The sequence below is a fragment of the Podarcis filfolensis genome (assembly GCF_964270895.1).
Source record: "Podarcis filfolensis genome assembly, chromosome: 16".
Taxonomy (NCBI): Eukaryota; Metazoa; Chordata; class Lepidosauria; order Squamata; family Lacertidae; genus Podarcis; species Podarcis filfolensis.
The window spans coordinates 3065020-3083763 of record NC_139620.1 but is presented as its reverse complement, the minus strand read 5'-3'; the positions used below and the strand labels follow the sequence as shown (position 1 = coordinate 3083763).

The 18744-nt window shown below is 46.7% G+C and overlaps 1 protein-coding gene across 1 annotated transcript; it reads right to left on the bottom strand.

The window, feature by feature from the left end:
- Positions 1 to 572: 572 nt before the first annotated feature.
- On the bottom strand, positions 573 to 8501 carry PSMB4 (proteasome 20S subunit beta 4). The gene is made up of 7 exons (XM_083591558.1): positions 8320 to 8501; positions 6736 to 6942; positions 4424 to 4570; positions 3418 to 3499; positions 3102 to 3218; positions 1990 to 2078; positions 573 to 730 (listed from the first exon to the last, which is right to left on the bottom strand). Exons 1-7 carry the CDS (start codon positions 8445 to 8447, stop codon positions 718 to 720), a joined length of 783 nt encoding a protein of 260 aa, XP_083447684.1. The 5' UTR covers positions 8448 to 8501; the 3' UTR covers positions 573 to 717.
- Positions 8502 to 18744: the final 10243 nt, after the last annotated feature.

The window sequence follows — 18744 nt, the reverse complement described above, 5'->3', positions numbered from 1 at the left end:
GGAAATTCCCTTATTCCGAATAGGATTCCTTGCAAGAAAAGGGAAAAGTTGACAGCTATGTTCATTAGTGATTACGTTAATTTCCCTCTAAAGGACAGACCCATTCATACGGTCACTAACTGCATGACTGATATGCCACATTCAGTTTAGCCCTCAGCCCCAGAGCCTGATCAATTCCCCTTACATCAAATAATACATTCCCCTGGTAGTAGAAAATCAGAGTGTCAAGAAAGGCTGGACTGCAGGCTTCTTCCTTGATGTGTCAGCTTTCTACAATGCAGTGAATTTTCTGGGAGCTTTCAGTAGACGGAGAAGCATTTCTTTAAAAATGCACCTTCCACTCTACTTTCTTTAATTATAATTCTTTAATTATAAGTATCACTCCCCCTGACACACACAAACAGCCTCACCACAAGATTAGTCTGACAAGCTCAGAAAGGGGAGAAGCCAGCAATGCTTTTAAGATGACACAGGATCAGGAATGCCCGATTCAGGTCGACAGGAAGCTTACAGCAGAGAAACCTGGAAAGTTACAGTGAAAGTATAAGAATCATGACATGTGCATACAGGCAAAGAGTCTAAACCTCATTTATTCTGTTTACAAAAAAAGAAAACGTGTTCTGAGGAGCTGCCGAAACATTAGGCATCAAACAGCATCGCAAGGGATTTGGGATTATCTCTCGACAGGAACAGAGTCTGCCCACGAGCTCTTGAGCTTCATTCAAAGCCACTGCAGAGAAAGGGGGAGGAAATGGGGAAAAATTAGGTTGGCAGTACCCAAATTAGCAGGAGGCAAGAGTTGCACGATGTCTAGAAATGGTTGCAGAACAGGAAATTGTGTTTAAGACAAAATGAAACACAGTATTTAGGGTATGAATATGGAATTACTATAGCCTTTGGGCCCAGGGATACTAGATAAGACATTTAACCATGTTCAGAATGTCGCTATGAGACAGTTTGGTAAGTGGTCACAGAGGTGTGCGTGCCTCTTGCTAGGAGCCAGTCATTCCTTCTAAAACCTGTATATTCCTTTCAAAGTTCATATATAAACACCCAAAACCTAGCTAATGAGGCAGGGGGACCTTTTATACACCGAGGGCCACATTCCCTTGTGGGGAGCTTTAGGGGGGCCATTGATAAGAAGCTCACCCTGCCCAGTAGGCTAGAGGCCAAGCAAGGGTCAAGGAGATTTCTACACACCCTTCTATAGGCATCATTGCAGTTCAGGGATGGCTTTTGGCCAGGAAAACACACTTGAGGGCACAGGCAAGAAGCTAAGAAGAGTTTGGCCCAATGGCCCATCCAGCCAAGTGTCAGCTCTCACAGGGGCCAACCAAAACGCCTGTGCGAAAACGACAGATCATGGCTGGTAGTAGGTTTAGCATGCTGAAGAGGTGTGACCTGGGAAGAGCTCTAAAGGGGTTGGATGGCTCCCTGGACAAGAAAAGGAAAATCTAGTGGCCTTTTCAGCTCCTGTTCCCAAAGGTAAGGTAATGTGAGGTGAGCCAAGCCAAGAAAATGGCAGCAGAACAAAGAGTTCTAGGATAATCTGAAATACGTTATTTATTTGGTTTATTTCCCCATCTTTCCTGCTAAGGTCCCAGGGCAGGCAACCACAATTTAAAAACACATGACTCAAAACAGCCCAAAACATGTGACAATCACAAAAACAGACCCTAAAAATGCACCTAGCAACCGTGTTGAAGAGGCAAGTCTTGAGCCGAAAACTGCATAGCTGGCCTCGCCTCTGTGGGAAGCAGGTTCCACAACTTAGGGGAACCCCAAACTTCTGAGGGAGCTGGAACTTCCATGAGGGCCCTCTCTGATGTTCTTGGCAGCCGAGGGGGTTTCTGTGAGGGTGTCCAGACAGTGCAGGGTCCAAAAATGCAACCTTCCCAAAGGTCATGTCGGTAAATTGGGAGTTTTCCTGTACTGTGCCAGCCGCAAACTGCTTCATTTGAAAGCCCATCCAAAGGGAGGTGTGCTTACCTGACCAGGTGTGCTATTTCCCAGTTGGTCTCGGAGGAGATGGGCCCTTCTACTTCCACGCCTTTCTCTGTCACCGTCGTGAGCTCGTACTGAGAGAAAGAAGAGTGAGAGGTTAGACCCTCTTGCCAGACACGTTTGCCTTAAGCAGGACCTCCTGATGCCGTCCACCAGCATCAGTTGTGACCTTTGGCCAGGGCTGGTGAGAGATGCAAATCCGGACATCAGGAAGGTCGCTGCCTTAAGAGAGAATATTATGAAAATGATTTACAGGTGGTACATGACACCAGTCAAGCTCGCAAAAATATATCATTTGCCTGATAATAAATGTTGGAAATGTAAGGAGGTTGAAGGTACATTCTTTCACCTTTGGTGGACGTGCCCAAAGATTAAGGCTTTCTGGGAGATGATTTTTAATGAAATGAAAAAGGTATTTAAATATACCTTCTTGAAGAAACCAGAGGCTTTTCTCTTGGGCATAGTCGGCCATTTGGTGCCAAAGAAGGATAGAACTTTTTTTATGTATGCTACAACGGCAGCAAGAATACTTATAGCAAAGCACTGGAAGACGCAAGATCTACCCACTCTGGAAGAATGGCAGATGAAGTTGATTGACTGTATGGGACTGGCAGAAATGACCGGCAGAATCCGCGACCAGGGAGAAAAGTCAACAGAAGAAGATTGGAAGAAATTTAAGGACTATTTACAGAAATATTGCAAAATTAATGAACTTTGAAAGATGCTGGATTGAATTTATGTGGTCTCTAGCTGTTATGGTAAAAAGAATTGGTATAAATATTGTTTAAGTTACAAAATTTAAGAAGTTGATTGGAAAATAAAGTGTTAGTTAAATGGAATGTTAAGAGATTAGGATTTGCTGGATAAACAATTTGAACTAGAAAACAAGAAGGGGAGGTATGAGGAAGTCAAGGAAATATGTTATTGAAAATTGGTATTGAAATTGATTTGTTTTTAATATTTTTCTTCTTTTTCTTTTTTGTTTGTATAAAATTGAAAATTCTAATAAATATTTATAAAAAATAAATAAATCAGGAAGGTCGCAAAGTCCCACCCTTCCACGGTTCTAAAGCCAAGATACACAGTGGGAGACTCACCCTGTTGAACGAGCGGGCGTCTCTGTAGTAGAGGATTTTCATGCAGCGTTCAAGGAGGCTTCTGGCCTCCTGCTTGGACAGGACGGGCTTTTTTTCCAAGGCTTCCCTCATCAGTGGCTGTGAAAGAGCGGGAGAAATAAAACCGTCAGCTGTGCAGCCGCAAGCAGTGGGAACTAAGAAGGCCAGAAGAGTCCTGTCCATAGCTCATCGGGCACCCTGGTCTCACAGTGGCCAACCAAAAGCGGCTGGGCACAGACCGGATCTTTGGCACCTCTTAACATGAGACCGTGTGCCTCCTCCACACAGAGACGCTTACCTGTGCCACGTAAGAACCGTATCCCGTCGCCAGAGAAGCGGCTTCATACGCCACCCCGAGCATGTCAACGTAACCTAGGAAACTGAGAGGAGGGGAGGCTTTAGTAGTAGTAATAATAATAATAATAATAATAATAATTTTATTTATACCCCACCCTGGGCTCAGGGCGGCTAACACCAGGTATAAAAACAATTGATTAAAATACAACTTAAAAACAAGATTAAGTACAACACGCAGCCTCATTTCAGTAGAAACTCAAGGCAAAAACTTTTGGGGGGATGAAAACGTCAAATCTTCACCAAGGCCAACTATCCAGACTGGTCCTATGTGGGCCAGAAAAAAGCCAGGGAGGGAAGTTCCCAAATATGAGTTCCATCACAGAGAAAGGAAAAAGGAAAGAGGGGGAGGAGATCAAGTTGATTCCAGGCCAAAGGCCTGGCGGAACAACTCTGTCTTGCAGGCCCTGCGGAAAGAAATCAGATCCCACAGGGCCCTGGTCTCATGAGACAGAGCGTTCCACCAAGTCTGGGCCAGTACTGAAAAGGCCCTGGCTCTGGTTGAGGCTAATCTGACTTCCTTAGGGCCCGGGACCTCTAGGGTGTTGCTATTTATGGACCTTAAGGTCCTCCGCGGGGCATATGTATTGAGATATCAATAAATAAGTAAATAAACAAAACAAAAAAAGGAAAATCGGAAGAGCCCTCTAGCTGGATCAGGCCAAGCACCCACATATTCCAGCACCCTCTTGTCACAGCGGCCACCCAATTGCCTAAGTGGGAAAACCACAAGCAGGACACAAGAGCCTGGCTGCTTCTGGCAGGGAGGCAAGAGCATAGCCAACATGAATAGTAGCCATTAAAAGCGTCATCTTCCAGAATGAACCCTCTCCACATAAAAAGGCAGGCAGGCAGAGCACTTTAGCCAGAGGTCTCATGCCATCCTATCTGAATGCTGATTCCAACAGTGCTCCCAACCTTTCCGCCCATCGCACCCCAGGATGACTTACCTTTCTCCGTTGCTGAAGCCGCCTATCACCACGGTGTTCCAGAGGGGGTTCATCTTAGACCGGCGGCTGTACATGGCTCGGGTGAGCCAGGAGTGAATGGCCTTGGGGCTGTAGCTGTGGCCGTCTCCCAGGAGCTCCTCGTCGATCCTGCAGGGCGGAAGCCAGATTAGATGCAGCACCCGATGCTCTACAGCAAGGAGTGGGGAACCTCAGGCTCGGGGCTGAATAGGGAACCCCCCATTTTGACGCCTGAATCCAGCGATATCCCAGACACAGACTATATAAGGGCCAGCTAAGGAACCAGGCCAAGTTCATGTTGGCGCACTATGCCAATCATTTGGGGCTCCTTTCTCGGTCTGCAGTCACCCAGAAAGTCTTCCAAGCTCTTCTTTCTTGGTTCAGCTCATCTGTTGGTGAATACCCATGCGGGAATAAACACCTCATCCATTCCTGTTCTCCTTAAAGTATTTGCTGAAGAATTAACATTACAGTGGTACTTCTAGTTACGAACTTAATTCGTTCCGGAGGTCCGTTCTTAACCTGAAACTGTTCTTAACTAGAGACGTGCTTTCGCTAACGGGGCCTCTTGCTGCTGCTGCGCCACCGGCACACGATTTCCGTTCTCATCCTGGTGCAAAGTTCTAGGTAATCAAGGTAACTCTTCCAGCTTAGAGGAGTTTGCAACCTGAAGCGTTTGTAACTCGAGGTACCACTGTACAACTTATGCAACTACTGGTCTAAGAAAAACAAAGTAAAACTGTATACACGGAATCATTCCATCTCTCTGCTCTTCAATCATCCGGACAGAGTAACAGCCACCATCAGAGAACGTCTAATATAGAAGTCTATTGCTAAGGAAACCCGGCTGCTGGGAGGCAAAACTATGCAAGAATCATTTCAAGCCTATTTTTAGATTACACTAACAGTTCAGGGCTCGGAGCTGGCTGCTGGATATCGGAGGGACACAGAGCCTGACAGACAGAAGCCCCCAGAATAACCTCCCGGACCCCCAGGGCCAGAGCTGGGACTCTCATAGGTGCCTCTGTCAGTCCAGCAGTGTAGGAGGTGCACCAGGAGGCAGGTTATGGGACAGAGGAGGAGTGTCTATCTTCAGGTTTGTTCTTTAAGGTTCTAAATTTCTGGAGAGCCTGGAGGAGGGGAACTGGAGACAGAGGCTTAAAAGGCCTCCATCTGAAGGTGAGAGACTGGTTGCACTATCATCAAATAAATGAAGCGTTTAAACTGGACAGTAAAATTGGCTTCCAGGTGGAAAAATCAAAATTGGAGACAGAACTGTTAGAACCCAGTACTAAGAATTTGTCCAAAATGTACAATTTGCTGCTGAAATGGAATACACAAGATGAAACGGTTAAATCGGTTATGATTAAATGGGCTCAGGACATTGGTCATAATATTTTGTTTGCTGATTGGGAAAAGTTGTGGACCACCGGGATGAAATTTACGGCATGTAACGCCTTAAGAGAAAACATTATGAAAATGATATATAGGTGGTACATAACCCCAGTCAAGCTTGCAAAGATTTACCATTTGCCTGACAATAAATGTTGGAAATGTAAAGAAACTGAAGGTACATTTTTTCATCTTTGGTGGACTTGCCCGAAGATTAAGGCATTCTGGGAAATGATTTATAATGAACTTAAAAAGGTATTTAAATATACTTTCCCCAAGAAACCAGAGGCCTTTCTCTTGGGTATTGTCGGCCAAGGGGTGTTAAAGACGGATATAACTTTCTTTATGTATGCTACAACAGCAGCTAGAATACTCATTGCGAAGTACTGGAAGACGCAAGAACTACCCACACTGGAAGAATGGCAGATGAAGGTGATAGACTATATGGGCTTGGCAGAAATGACGAGCAGAATCCGAAACCAGGGAAGAGAAGCAGCGCAAGAAGAATGGAAAAAATTCAAGGACTATTTAAAGAAATATTACAAAGTTAATGAAAGTTAGAATGATGTTGGACTGGAAAGTAAATGGTTACTATTAGTAATGGTTAATACAAGGAGAATAAGGAAGAATAGTCTAAATTTAAATTAAAATAAGGGAAGATTTGCTGAACAATCGATAAGAATTTGGAATACAGAAAGGGGAGGCATGAGGAAGTCGGGGAAGATAGGATATGAAATTAGGATATGAAATGATACATGTTTTTTGTTTTGTTTTTGTATGTTTATGTTTGTTGTATTGTGTTTATATCGAAAAATAAAAATATTATAAAAAAAAAAAAATTAAAAGGCCTCCATCTGCTCCCAGCTCTCGTTGGGAGAAACTTTGGAGAACTTCAGACTTACACCATCTGCTCAATGACTTGCTTGAGGTACTGGAAGTCAGCATAGTCACCCGAAGCCCCCAGCACGGTGCTGTCGTTGACCTTCATAATCCTGGAGATGTTGCGGAAGCGGGCAAGCGACCCATAGGAGCCCAGCATGTCGGCCGCAATCATCACCCCTCCGTTGAACTTCACCCCCAGGACTGAGGTGCCTGTCACCATGGGGCTCCTTTGAGGGGAACAAGAAGCATCAGAGGGTCAGCTTGCAGCTCGCCTAGCTCTGCGGGGAATAACTTGAGTTGGAAGAAATGGCAAAGCAGCCCCACATCTCCTGCCGTGTTCGAGTGCCTCTTCCTACTTGACTCCTTATTGGGGGAAAGGGCTGTAGATCAGTGGTAGGGCATCTGCTAGGCATGTAGAAGTTCCCAGGTTTAATTCCTGGCATCCTCAGACAGGGCTGGGAATGTCCCCTGCCTGAAACTCTGGAGAGCTGCTGCCAGCCAGTGTGGACAGCACTGAACTAAATGGACTGACATGGTATAAGTCAGCCTCCTGCGCTAGCATTTTGTGCTGTCTCCCTTTGAGGCAGTCAAATCTAACCCCACAAAATGCTGCTTGTTCACTCAACACCTATTTCCCACTCTGCCCCCGCCGCCCTGCGACAGACACACCACCCCAGGCAGAGCTAACAAGTCCCTCCTAACAAATAGTAAGAGGGTATTATTTTCTATTAGGCTTCTTAGCTGCTTATTACCTGAAAGTCTCCAAGTGACTAACAACACATTAACTCACAATAAAGGTAAAGGTAAAGGGACCCCTGACCATTAGGTCCAGTCGTGACCGACTCTGGGGTTGCAGCGCTCATCTCACTTTATTGGCCGAGGGAGCCGGCGTACAGCTTCCGGGTCATGTGGCCAGCCTGACTATGCCGCTTCTGGCGAACCAGAGCAGTACATGGAAACGCCATTTACCTTCCCGCCGGAACGGTACCTATTTATCTACTTGCACTTGACGTGCTTTCGAACTGCTAGGTTGGCAGGAGCAGGGACTGAGCAACGGGAGCTCGCCCCGTCGTGGGGATTCGAACCGCCGAGTCCTAGGCTCTGTGGTTTAACCCACAGTGCCACCCACCGGGTCACAATACCTATACCTAAAACCTTCATAAATAAAACTCACAATACCTATATCTAAAACCATACATAGCTGCAGCATATCTCTATACGCTCATCCGCGCCAGATCAGGATATGGTCTGTAAATTTGGTCCATTTATTTAGATGCTGATGGGCTAAATGGGGAAAGAGGTATATAATGGGACCCTTGTCCATTGCTTGGGGTGTGTGTGCTGGGAGTTGAGTCCAGCAACATCCGGATGGGGCCACAGAGGCCCCCACCTCTGAAATAAACAAATGCCCATTTAAACAAGATTTAATTTGTCTAATTTAGCCATTCTTCTCCCCCAACCCCCCTCCTGCCCACCCCTCACCCAGAGACGTCATCAACCTGGTGTGACGTCAGCAAGGTGACATCACAGGCGCATTTTCTCTCCCCTCCCCCCTTTTAGGCCTAACTGGGGGCGCTTAGCCTCTCCCCCCCCAGCTTCCTTACAGAGTCCTGGTGACGCCCTCGGCCTGGACCCCGGGTGCGTTTCCCGGGCAGGGCGGTGAGTAAAGCGCCCCCGGAGCGGGACCCCCGGCCCAGAACGGCGGCAGCGAGAAGGGCGACGGAACCTCCATCTTTCCCCGAAGAGCCGCAGCTTAGTCACTGAGCAGGAAGAGGCGCCGGCATTCTGCGCGTGCGCGGCGCTCGGGGATTCGTTTTTGTCCTCGGCGGCGACCCGTACAGGAAGCCGAAGACCGTGAGGAGCCGCCATTTTGTGTGTGGCGGAACTGAAGCACCTCTTTAACTTTTTAAAAAAGGTAATATATCATACCTCCTAACAAGCGCAGACCGCAGAGAGTTACGAAAGTGCTTTTTAATATTGGGAAGTTGTGGTGCGAAGGGGGCCGCAGGGGCTGTATAATTTAAGAGGGCATGTTTCCCCCCCCCCCGGTGTCGCCATCTTGAGTGTTGCTCAAAACTTAGCTAGAGCCCGTAGAGTAGACCAAGCAGGCCTAGAGTGACGAACGCCGTCGTAGACTTTATGAGCACTTCCGCTATCTCCAAGGGAATTAGTTTCCCGCGCTTCCGTCATAGAGATGCGAAAGGCTAGAGCAACGGCTTGCTGCCTACGCTCACATTTTGCCGGAAGTTTCTGCTAAACGTGTCGCTCTACCCTTTTGAAACCTCTATGGGTTAAGCTGAGCACCAGTTTCTGAAGCTTTCTTTCCTCGAGGGGGCGCTCTTCCCCCGTTACTTGAATGGAGAAGCGCCATCTTGAGTGTGGCATAGTTAACGCCACACCTCTGTTACCCATTACTGTAGTATTTAAGTGTATATTCTGTAATTATTATTATTATTCCAGGAATTGGCTCATGTAATAGTAATGAATATATACATTCTCTCTCTCTCTCTCTCTCTCTCTCTCTCTCTCTCTCTCTCTCTCAATATTGTATGTCATTCCTTGCATTATACACCTTTTTATTTATTAGAATACAAATATTTTTAAAGAGTTTTTTATGTATGCCACTACAGCAGCCCATGTTTTTGTTAGCCCCAAAATGGAAAATGAGCGAGGTCCCAACTAAAGAAGAATTGCAACATAAACTGATGGAATATATGCAGCTTGCGGACCTAACATATGGAATAAGAAAACAAGAAGAACACAAATTTAAAGAAGATTGGAAAATGTTTATTGAATACAGTATACGGGGGGAACTGTGTACACTTGAAAACGTTGGCACCATTAAGATAAATTCAACACTGTAAATAAGTTTTGACGGATGTGATAAGGGAATACTGAATGGTTTAGTTTATATAAAATATGCAGGGATTTATGTTATGCAAAATGAATCATGGAAAGAGAAGAAGGGAAGTCATTGATGTTTTAAATGAATTTTCTAAATTGTAAAACAGAAAAGTTAATAAAAATATCGCAGATGACTCTGGGGTTGCGGCGCTCATCTCGCTTTTTTGGCCGAGGGAGCCGGCGTACAGCTTCCGGGTCATGTGGCCAGCAGGACTAAGCCGCTTCTGGCGAACCAGAGCAGCGCACGGAAACGCCGTTTACCTTCCCGCCGGAGCAGTGCCTATTTATCTACTTGGACCAGTGTGCTTTTGAACTGCTAGGTTGTCAGGAGCAGGGACCGAGCAGCGGGAGCTCACCCCGTGGCGGGGATTCGAACCGCCAACCTTCTGATCGGCAAGCCCTAGGCTCTGTGGTTTAGACCACAGCGCCACCTGCGTCCCTAGATATAGATATAGATATAGAGTTGGATCAGGCCATTGATCCACCTAGTCTGACTTCCTGTTCACACCATGGCCAAATGCTCCTAATAACCTAGTAATCAAGGTAGACTGCTTTTGAACCTGGAGGTTCCATGAGTACATCAGAAGATCCCTCTCGCTCGATCAGGCCAGAGGCCCAAGTAGTTCGGCATCCTCTTCTCCCAGTGGCCACAGAAATGCCTCAGTGGGAAACCCTCAGGATTCAACCACAACAGCCCTCTCCCCTCCTGTGTTTTCCTTCAGGTAGTTAAAAAGGTAAAGGACCCCTGGACGGTTAAGTCCAGTCAAAGGCAACTATGGGGTTGCAGCGCTCATCTCACTTTCAGGCGGAGGGACCTGGCGTTTGTCCACAGACAGCTTTCCGGGTCATGTGGCCAGCAGGACTACTAAACCGCTACATGGAGGAACATGACGAGTGCCAGAGCGCATGGAAATGCCATTTACCTTCCCGCCGTAGTGGTGCCTATTTATCTACTTGTGCTGGTGTGCTTTCAGACTGCTAGGTTGGCAGGAGCTGGGATCGAGCAACAGGAGCTCACTGCGTTGCGGGGAATCAAACCACCGACCTTCTGATCGGCAAGTCCTAGGCTCAGTGGTTTAGACCACAGCGCCACCCGCATCCTGTTTTCCTTCAACTGATATTCAGACGCATTCCTGCCTCTGACTGCAGAGGCAGAGTACTGCCATCACGGCTAGTCATCACTGATAACTTGATCCTCCAGGAATTCGTCTAATCCTCTTTCAAACCACCCAAGTTGGTAGCCATCACTGCATCCTGAACTGAGGAGAAAGCCATGCTAACCTTTTGCTTGCCCTTTAAAAAAAGATTTTCCAACTCTACAATATCCTTTATGGGGAGAGGTGCCCAGAACTATAGGAACAGAAGATTGATTTAGGGTGTGTGTGTGGCTATATTGGGTAAAGTCATTTGCCGAGGGATTAGAGGCAATGCCAGGATTATTGGGAAGAGCAGACATTTCTCATAAATTGCGACGTAATTGTAAACTGGAAATTAAAATGTGTCTTGCAGTGGAGTTTAGTGCAAGCTTAACTCTGTCAAAACCAATACAGCTTCCTTCAGTCAAATAGAAAGCAGATTTGTAAGTCAGGAGCATCAATAAGAAAAATATTTTTATTTCTGTTTTCAGAAATCGAATGTGGGACAAAACATGTGTTCCTCCTTTGCCTCTGCTGGGCTCCCCTCTCTCCCCACACACTGAAAATGAAGTCTCTTCAAATCTCTCCTAGATATGGGAGACTTCCTTTCCTTTTTTAGCCTTTAAAGATAAGAGGTGAATTGTCTTGATGCTTCTATCTGCTTATCCCTCTTTTGGAATGTGAGTGGAATGAAACCATCTTGATTTAATTTTAAGCATTCCAAATATGCAAAATATACAGCACTTTACTGTAATAAAGAAATTAGGAATAACTTTCTCCTAGTAAAGATGATTGTATACAACTAAGTTATGCTTATTGGAATGAAAAGACCCACGTTAGTAACACCCTTTGTTTTTAATGGGGTCTGCTACTCTGAGGACTAACACTGGGTGCAATCTAGAATATATAAATTGTTTTGTGTGTGTTGCAGAATAAGTGCTTTTCTCTATCTCTTAATACTAGAACCGCAAGGTGTTCCAAATGAGATTCAGGACAGACAAGAAGATGTATTGTTTCAAAATGTTTACTCTTTCTAAATTGTTGTGTCTAATGTAGATTACCTCTATCTTTATACTTTTTGCACCATTTTTCTCTTTCTTTAAACCCTGCAAAGCTTTGAGGTCTTAGAACAAAGGAAGGAAGTCAATATGTGTATATGTACGTAATGATTAGAATGATGATATGGTTTTATTTGTAGATGTGTGTTTTTGTTTTTTGTTTGTTTGTTTTTCTTCTTGTGTTTTTTTCTTATTTGTACTGCTTTTATTTTGGATTCAATGTTTGTAATTTTTGCTGTAATTTCGCATTGAAAATAAAAGTTTAAAAAAGAAAAAAAGATGTCTTGTTTCACAGTCAAAGTCTGGAATTTGCTTACAGATGCATTTTAAATGGCTTTAAAACGGGGATTAGATAAGTAAACTCACAGAGGATAAGGCTATCAATAGCTGCAAATCAATGGTTGCTTTATTATTAACTCCAGGGTCAGGAGGATGTCCCTGAATACCAGTTGGCTGGGGACTGTTAGTGACAGAGTGCTGTTGCGCTCATGTTCTCTTTTCAAGATTCCCCTTGGGCATCTGGGTGGGAGAACAGGATCCTATACTAGATCCCTTTGGCCTGACCCAGCTGCAGCGTTCTGTGATGTCCTTGTGGAACCCCCAGGCCCAGAGGCAGTCTACCTGGGATGGGGTAACTGTGCCCCTGAAGGACCAGGTGCGCAGCCTGGGAGTCATTCTGGACTCACAGCTCTCCATGGAGGCGCAGGTCAATTCTGTGTCCAGGGCAGCTGTTTACCAGCTCCATCTGGTACGCAGGATGAGACCCTATCTGCCCGCAGACTGTCTCGCCAGAGTGGTGCATGCTCTAGTTATCTCTCGCTTGGACTAGTGCAATGTGCTCTACGTGGAGCTACCTTTGAAGGTGACCTGGAAACTACAACAAATCCAGAATGCGGCAGCTAGACTGGTGACTGGGAGCGGCCGCTGAGACCATATAACACCAGTCCTGAAAGACCTACATTGGCTCCCAGTACGTTTCTGAGCACAATTCAAAGTGTTGGTGTTGACCTTGAAAGCCCTAAATGGCCTCGGTCCAGTAGACCTGAAGGAGCGTCTCCACCTCCATCATTCTGCCCAGACTCTGAGGTCCAGTGCCGAGGGCCTTCTGGCGGTTCCCTCGCTGCGGGAAGCCAAGTTACAGGGAACCAGGCAGAGGGCCTTCTCGGTGGTGGCGCCTGTCCTGTGGAATGCCCTCCCACCAGATGTCAAAGAGAAAAACAAGTACCAGACTTTTAGAAGACATCTGAAGGCAGCCCTGTTTAGGGAAGCTTTTAATGTGTGACATTTTAATGTATTTTTAATCTTTGTTGGAAGCCCCCCAGAGTGCTGGGGAAACCCAGCCAGATGGGCGGGGTACAAATAAATAATAATAATAATAATAATAATAATAATAATAATAATAATAATAATAATTCCAAGCATCTCAGGGGTATTTGGTCACTGTGAGAACAGCATGATGAACTAGATGAGCCTTTCTCCTGTTTGTAGTCCTTTCTGCAACATCTAATACGTGGCCTAGTTTTAAGGAGCATTCACACCTGATAAATAACCATAGCTGAATAATACACCTGTAAACTGAACGAGGAGGAAGCCACGCTAGCAAGATTTTATCTCACCCCGCCTATTTCCCACCTGCTTTTCGTTTCACATTTTACAACGCCCATAAAGTTGGCCAGGACACATTCCTTATCTGCAGTTGTGGCTTTGTCCTTCCTGGCCAAGCAAGTGGGTAGGGCCTTGTGGAAGCAACTGGAGGAACCTGAATCTAACATTTTGTTTCACTTTCCCCCATTGACAGGTAGGCAAAGGATATAATTAACTTCCCCTTCTACCTTGCACCCCCCCGTCTTTATTATTATTATTTTTTAAAAAGGCCAACAGCGGTATTGCAGATATCATGCTTACGGCCATAAGGAGACCAATTCATCTTTCTTCCTAGCTATTAATCAGACAAAAGACTTACATATTTTCTTTAATAGGCACCAGCGAGCCGATTCTGCTTGCTCACTAGGTTTTTGGATGGCTATAAGCCAACCACCTCGGCTAAGGCCTGGAAACAGCTTGTCGCTGGGCAGGCATCCAAAGAGAGAAAAAGAGGTACAGATTTCTGCAGCTGGCTCCAACAGCAGGCTGTTTTCCTGGAGGAGGGAACTGGCAAAAGTGCATCAGGAAAGCTTTGCTGGATCTGACCAGAGCATAGCTGTCAACTTACAGATTTGAAAATAAGGGACCAGCAGCCTCGAAAATAAGGGATCAGCAGCCAAAATAAGGGATTTTAGTCAACCAGCAGCCAAACGAAGCCTCAAGCGGTGGTTCCCACAGCGCAGCAACCCGGCAAAGGGGATGCAGCAAGGAAAACCACCGTCACTTCTCCGCTGGGAAGCGCTGAGCAAAGGCGAGTCCCCAGGCAACGCGGCTGATTTGATCAGCACGAGACATGCAAGCTCCACCCCGCAGTCGTTCTTAGACTCCTTATTGGGTGAGCAACGCAGCCAAGCAACACAGTTGGAGCCTCCCTCTTCCCTGGCCGGCTGGCAGGGAGGGAGGGAGAGGAGCTGCTTCCTTTGAAACCCGGGAAATCTAAGGGACATCATCAATAAGGCAGAGCAGCGGGACACGGCGCTGGGATAAGGGACTTTCCCGCCAAATAAGGGACGCTTGACAGCTATGGACCAGAGGCCACCTGGTCCAGCAGCCTATTTTCGCTGGGGCCAATCAGATTTCCACAGGCAAGAGCCCTCCATCATCAGAACAGAAAACAGCATCCTGGATCAGGCCCATCTAAGTCCCCCATCCTTTTCTAGCAGTGGCCAGCCTGCAAGCAGGACGCGACTCTTGAGTACAGTACTTTTTGCCCACCTGTGACGCCCCTGGGGCTGTTTGCTCCTTGCTGCTGAACTTAGAGGCACTCGTAAGGAAGAAGGCAGTGTGATAAGAGTTTAAAGTCTTAGATATATAATAAATGTTCATAAATGTACCAACCAAGCACGTACATACATCAGCACAAGGAAGACCGACCTAAAACCATTTTTGATTCCCAAACTGACCAAATGTTTTTTTCTGCAAGGTCAAAGGAAAATGGAAAAGCCTCCCCATTGTCTTTTCCTTCACAAATCCTGTCTTAAGTGTTTGAATAGGGTGAGCCCGTGACCTGGTTCAGGAACTAAGTATTTATCATTACAAAAGACTGGCCAGGCTCCCCAGGGTATCCAATCAAGTGAGCATTAACAGGTAACCTGCCAGACAGGAGGTAAACAATGCACTCAGATTTCTGCTGTAGACCGCCTTTTCTGTGATGTAGGTAAGTGGGGGTGGTGGTCTTGGGTTACACCCCTTCTGTGATGTATGTATGATGTATGGAGGGGTGGTCTTGAGCTCCAGGGCAGGGAATTTAAAATGTCTATATATAAGGGCAGGCACACCTTGGTTCTGGGTCTTCCTCCTTTCCTGCGTGTGAGGGGAGCACCCTGTTGCAACAGATCAACAAAGATCAGGCTTACTAGCTGCTTTGCTTCTCAGTATTCTCTGCTTGGCCTCTGTTCTTTTCTCCTACCAATAGGGAACCTACGTAAGGACTCTATATGGGCTCTTGGATACCCCATAAAGGAAAAAGGGCAGATTATTTTGTTTACAACAGCAGAGGACTCTCCACTGTTGGAAGCAGGGTGCCTCTGAACATGACACGCTGGAAACCGCAGAAGGGGAGAGTTGCTGATGCTCTCAGCTCTTGCGAGTGGGCTTCCCACAGGGGCACCCAGGGGCATGCGGTGAACTTTTTCAAAGGGAGACAGTTAGGACCAGAGGCGCCAGCTTGCAAATGTGATGTCACACATTTGAGTATTGCTCCTCCCTCCCTAGAAGGGATGCGGGTGGCGCTGTGGGTTAAACCACTGAGCCTAGGACTTGCCGATCAGAAGGTCGGCGGTTCGAATCCCCGCGACGGGGTGAGCTCCCATTGCTCGGTCCCTGCTCCTGCCAACCTAGCAGTTCGAAAGCACGTCAAAGTGCAAGTAGATAAATGGGTACCGCTTCAGCTGCTTAGTCCTGCTGGCCACATGACCCGGAATAATAATAATAATAAATTTATTTATTATTTATACCCCACCTATCTGGCTGGGCCCCCCCAGCCACTCTGGGCGGCTTCCAACAAAATATTAAAATACAGTAATGCATCAAACATTAAAAGCTTCCCTAAACAGGGCTGCCTTCAGATGTCTTCTAAAAGTCTGGTGGTAGTTGTTCTCTTTGACATCTGGTGGGAGGGCGTTCCACAGGGCGGGCGCCACCACCAAGAAGGCCCTCTGCCTGCTTCCCTGTAACTTGGCTTCTCGCAGGGAGGGAACCGCCAGAAGGACTTCGGCACTGGACCTCAGCGTCCAGGCAGAAAGATGGGGGTGGAGACGCTCCTTTGCGCCTGATCCCACAGGGCTCTTCAAATGCCCCTCTGCGCAGGAAAAAAGATTGCAGCGGACCCTTCAAAATGCCGTCACTGCACAGAGATGTGGGGAAAGCATAATGCAGTGTTGTTCTTCTTTTGCTGTTATGCACAGCTGATGCCTGCCCCCCTTCGGTGTCTCTCCCGTTGAACTTTCCCTGCTTCCAATTAAAGGATTGGCCTTCGCCATCCCTAGAAAAAGCTGGCAGTGTCGCATGGAGGCGTTCTCATGAGTGATGGCGCCAAACATTCGTGGTTGGTCCATTTCCGTCCCCCCCCGCGCACCCCCCCCCGGCCGTCTTACACAGGCAGAAAAGAAAGTGACAGTGCGGTGATATGATTAAGGTTAACGAGCTGCTGATTACCCAGCGCAGAGCATAATTTGGGTGACAAGGTTTCTGGAACGATGCGCTGCAGCAAATCGCTTGTGGGGCTGCAGAAGAATGGGAGCTGGCTGGCTTCCATCCTTTACCCTCCAGGATCGTCGTTCCAAACTGGTGTGGTTTGGTACAAGATTCCCACAGCCTGAAGGGGGAAAAGTTCGCTGACGTCTAATTGCTGCAGGGGGAGGTTGTCAATACAGGATGGTTTTGACCTTAAAAGTGCAGGTGCTATATTTTCTGTTCCTTGTTTATTTGTTTGTTTTGCAGCACAAGAAAAAATTTAACAACAACTTTTTTAAAAAGCCAGTTGAACAGCGTGGCATATCCAAAGAAGAGATTAACATTCCACACTCCGGCGATTCACATAGTTTGTAAATTAAATGAATTGCACTTGCAACGGTGCTGTGGTCTAAACCACTGAGCTTGCCAATTGGAAGGTCGGCAGTCCAGCTTCTGCCAACCTAGCAGTTCGAAAGCACACCAGTGTGAGTAGATAAATAGATACCGATGCGGCGGGAAGGTAAATGGCATTTCTGTGCACTCTGGCACTCGTCACGGTGTCCTGTTGCGCCAGAAGTGATTTAGTCATGTTGGCCCCATGACCCAGAAAAGCTATCTGTGGACAAACGCCGGCTCCCCCGGCCTGAAGCAAGATCAGCACCGCACCCATTAGTCGAATTTGACTGGACTTAACTGTCCTTTACCTTTACCTTTTACCTGCTTCCACAATGGTTTTGTTCTGTCTTCACTTTCAGAGGGAGTATTCCTTTGAATACCAGTTGCTGGGAACTGCAAGTGGTGAGAACATTATTGCTCTCAGGTCCGGTTTGCAGGTTTCAATCTACTTGGCTACTCCAAGAGAAGGATAACAGAATCGTAGCATTGTCCTAAGGGTCATCCAGTCCAACCCTCTGCAGTGCAGGAATCACAGCTAAATAATCTCTGACAGATGGCCATCTAACCTCTGCTTTAAAAACTCTAGATGGACCTTTGTCTTGATCCGGCAGGACTTTTCTCATGTTCTTGGCGTGTAAGTGTATTGTATGTAATAGGATTTTCAACTGCAACAATTATCAGGTGTCTTTAAAGAGCCAGCAGTTCACTGAACTGTTGTTGTTGTTGTTCAGTTGTTTAGTCATGTCCGACTCTTCGTAACCCCATGGACCAGAGCACGCCAGGCACTCCTGTCTTCCACTGCCTCCCACAGTTTGGTCAAACTCATGCTGGTAGCTTCGAGAACACTGTCCAACCATCTTGTCCTCTGTCGTCCCCTTCTCCTTGTGCCCTCCATCTTTCCCAACATCAGGGTCTTTTCCAGGGAGTCTTCTCTTCTCATGAGGTGGCCAAAGTCTTGGAGCCTCAGCTTCAGGATCTGTCCTTCCAGTGAGCACTCAGAGCTGATTTCCTTCAGAATGGAGAGGCTTGATCTTCTTGCAGTCCATGGGACTCGCTGAACTACTGGATTGTAAAAGCTGCGCAGTCCACACTCTTGAGGGAGTTTTGGACTTCGGTTTCACCAGGGGTGGAAGAAGAGTGTTGGTATTTCCTTCTGATCTGATCTGATCTACAGAGCTCTTGAGACACCTGATTAGGAAAGGGACCTGCTATTTGCTTTGGTTTGTGTACAAGCAAACAGAAGGCCTGAAGACTCCCCCCCCCCCCATCAGACATTGATGTTTAAGCTCCTGGATTTTCTTTTGACTCTTGCCAGTTGGCTCCACAGAGGGAGCAGTCCACAGCGTCCAAGGTTTAAGTGTTCCCAGCAGACTGCTTAAGATGGTGATGTCTCGGCTAAGATTTCTTAGTATACCCTTTTTTTTTTGGTCCTGCCTTACTTTTAAAACTGTGCAGGACCAATGACTGCAGAGCATATGAATGCAACTGGCGCAGCCACTGTTGGGATGATCGAAGAACCACATTCCCTACTATCATCTGTCGTGGGAGCCGGGTTCAAACTTCCCGACTGCTGCTCCTGAGAGAGAGAACAGGCTCCCCTACCGCTGCGGCAGACAATAAACACTTGTTCTTAATTTGTTCTCTCCGGCGATGGGTCTGGCAAATTAGTTAGGGCCAAAGGAGAGGGATGCGTCGTTCTGCAGCGAGCCGTCCGGTT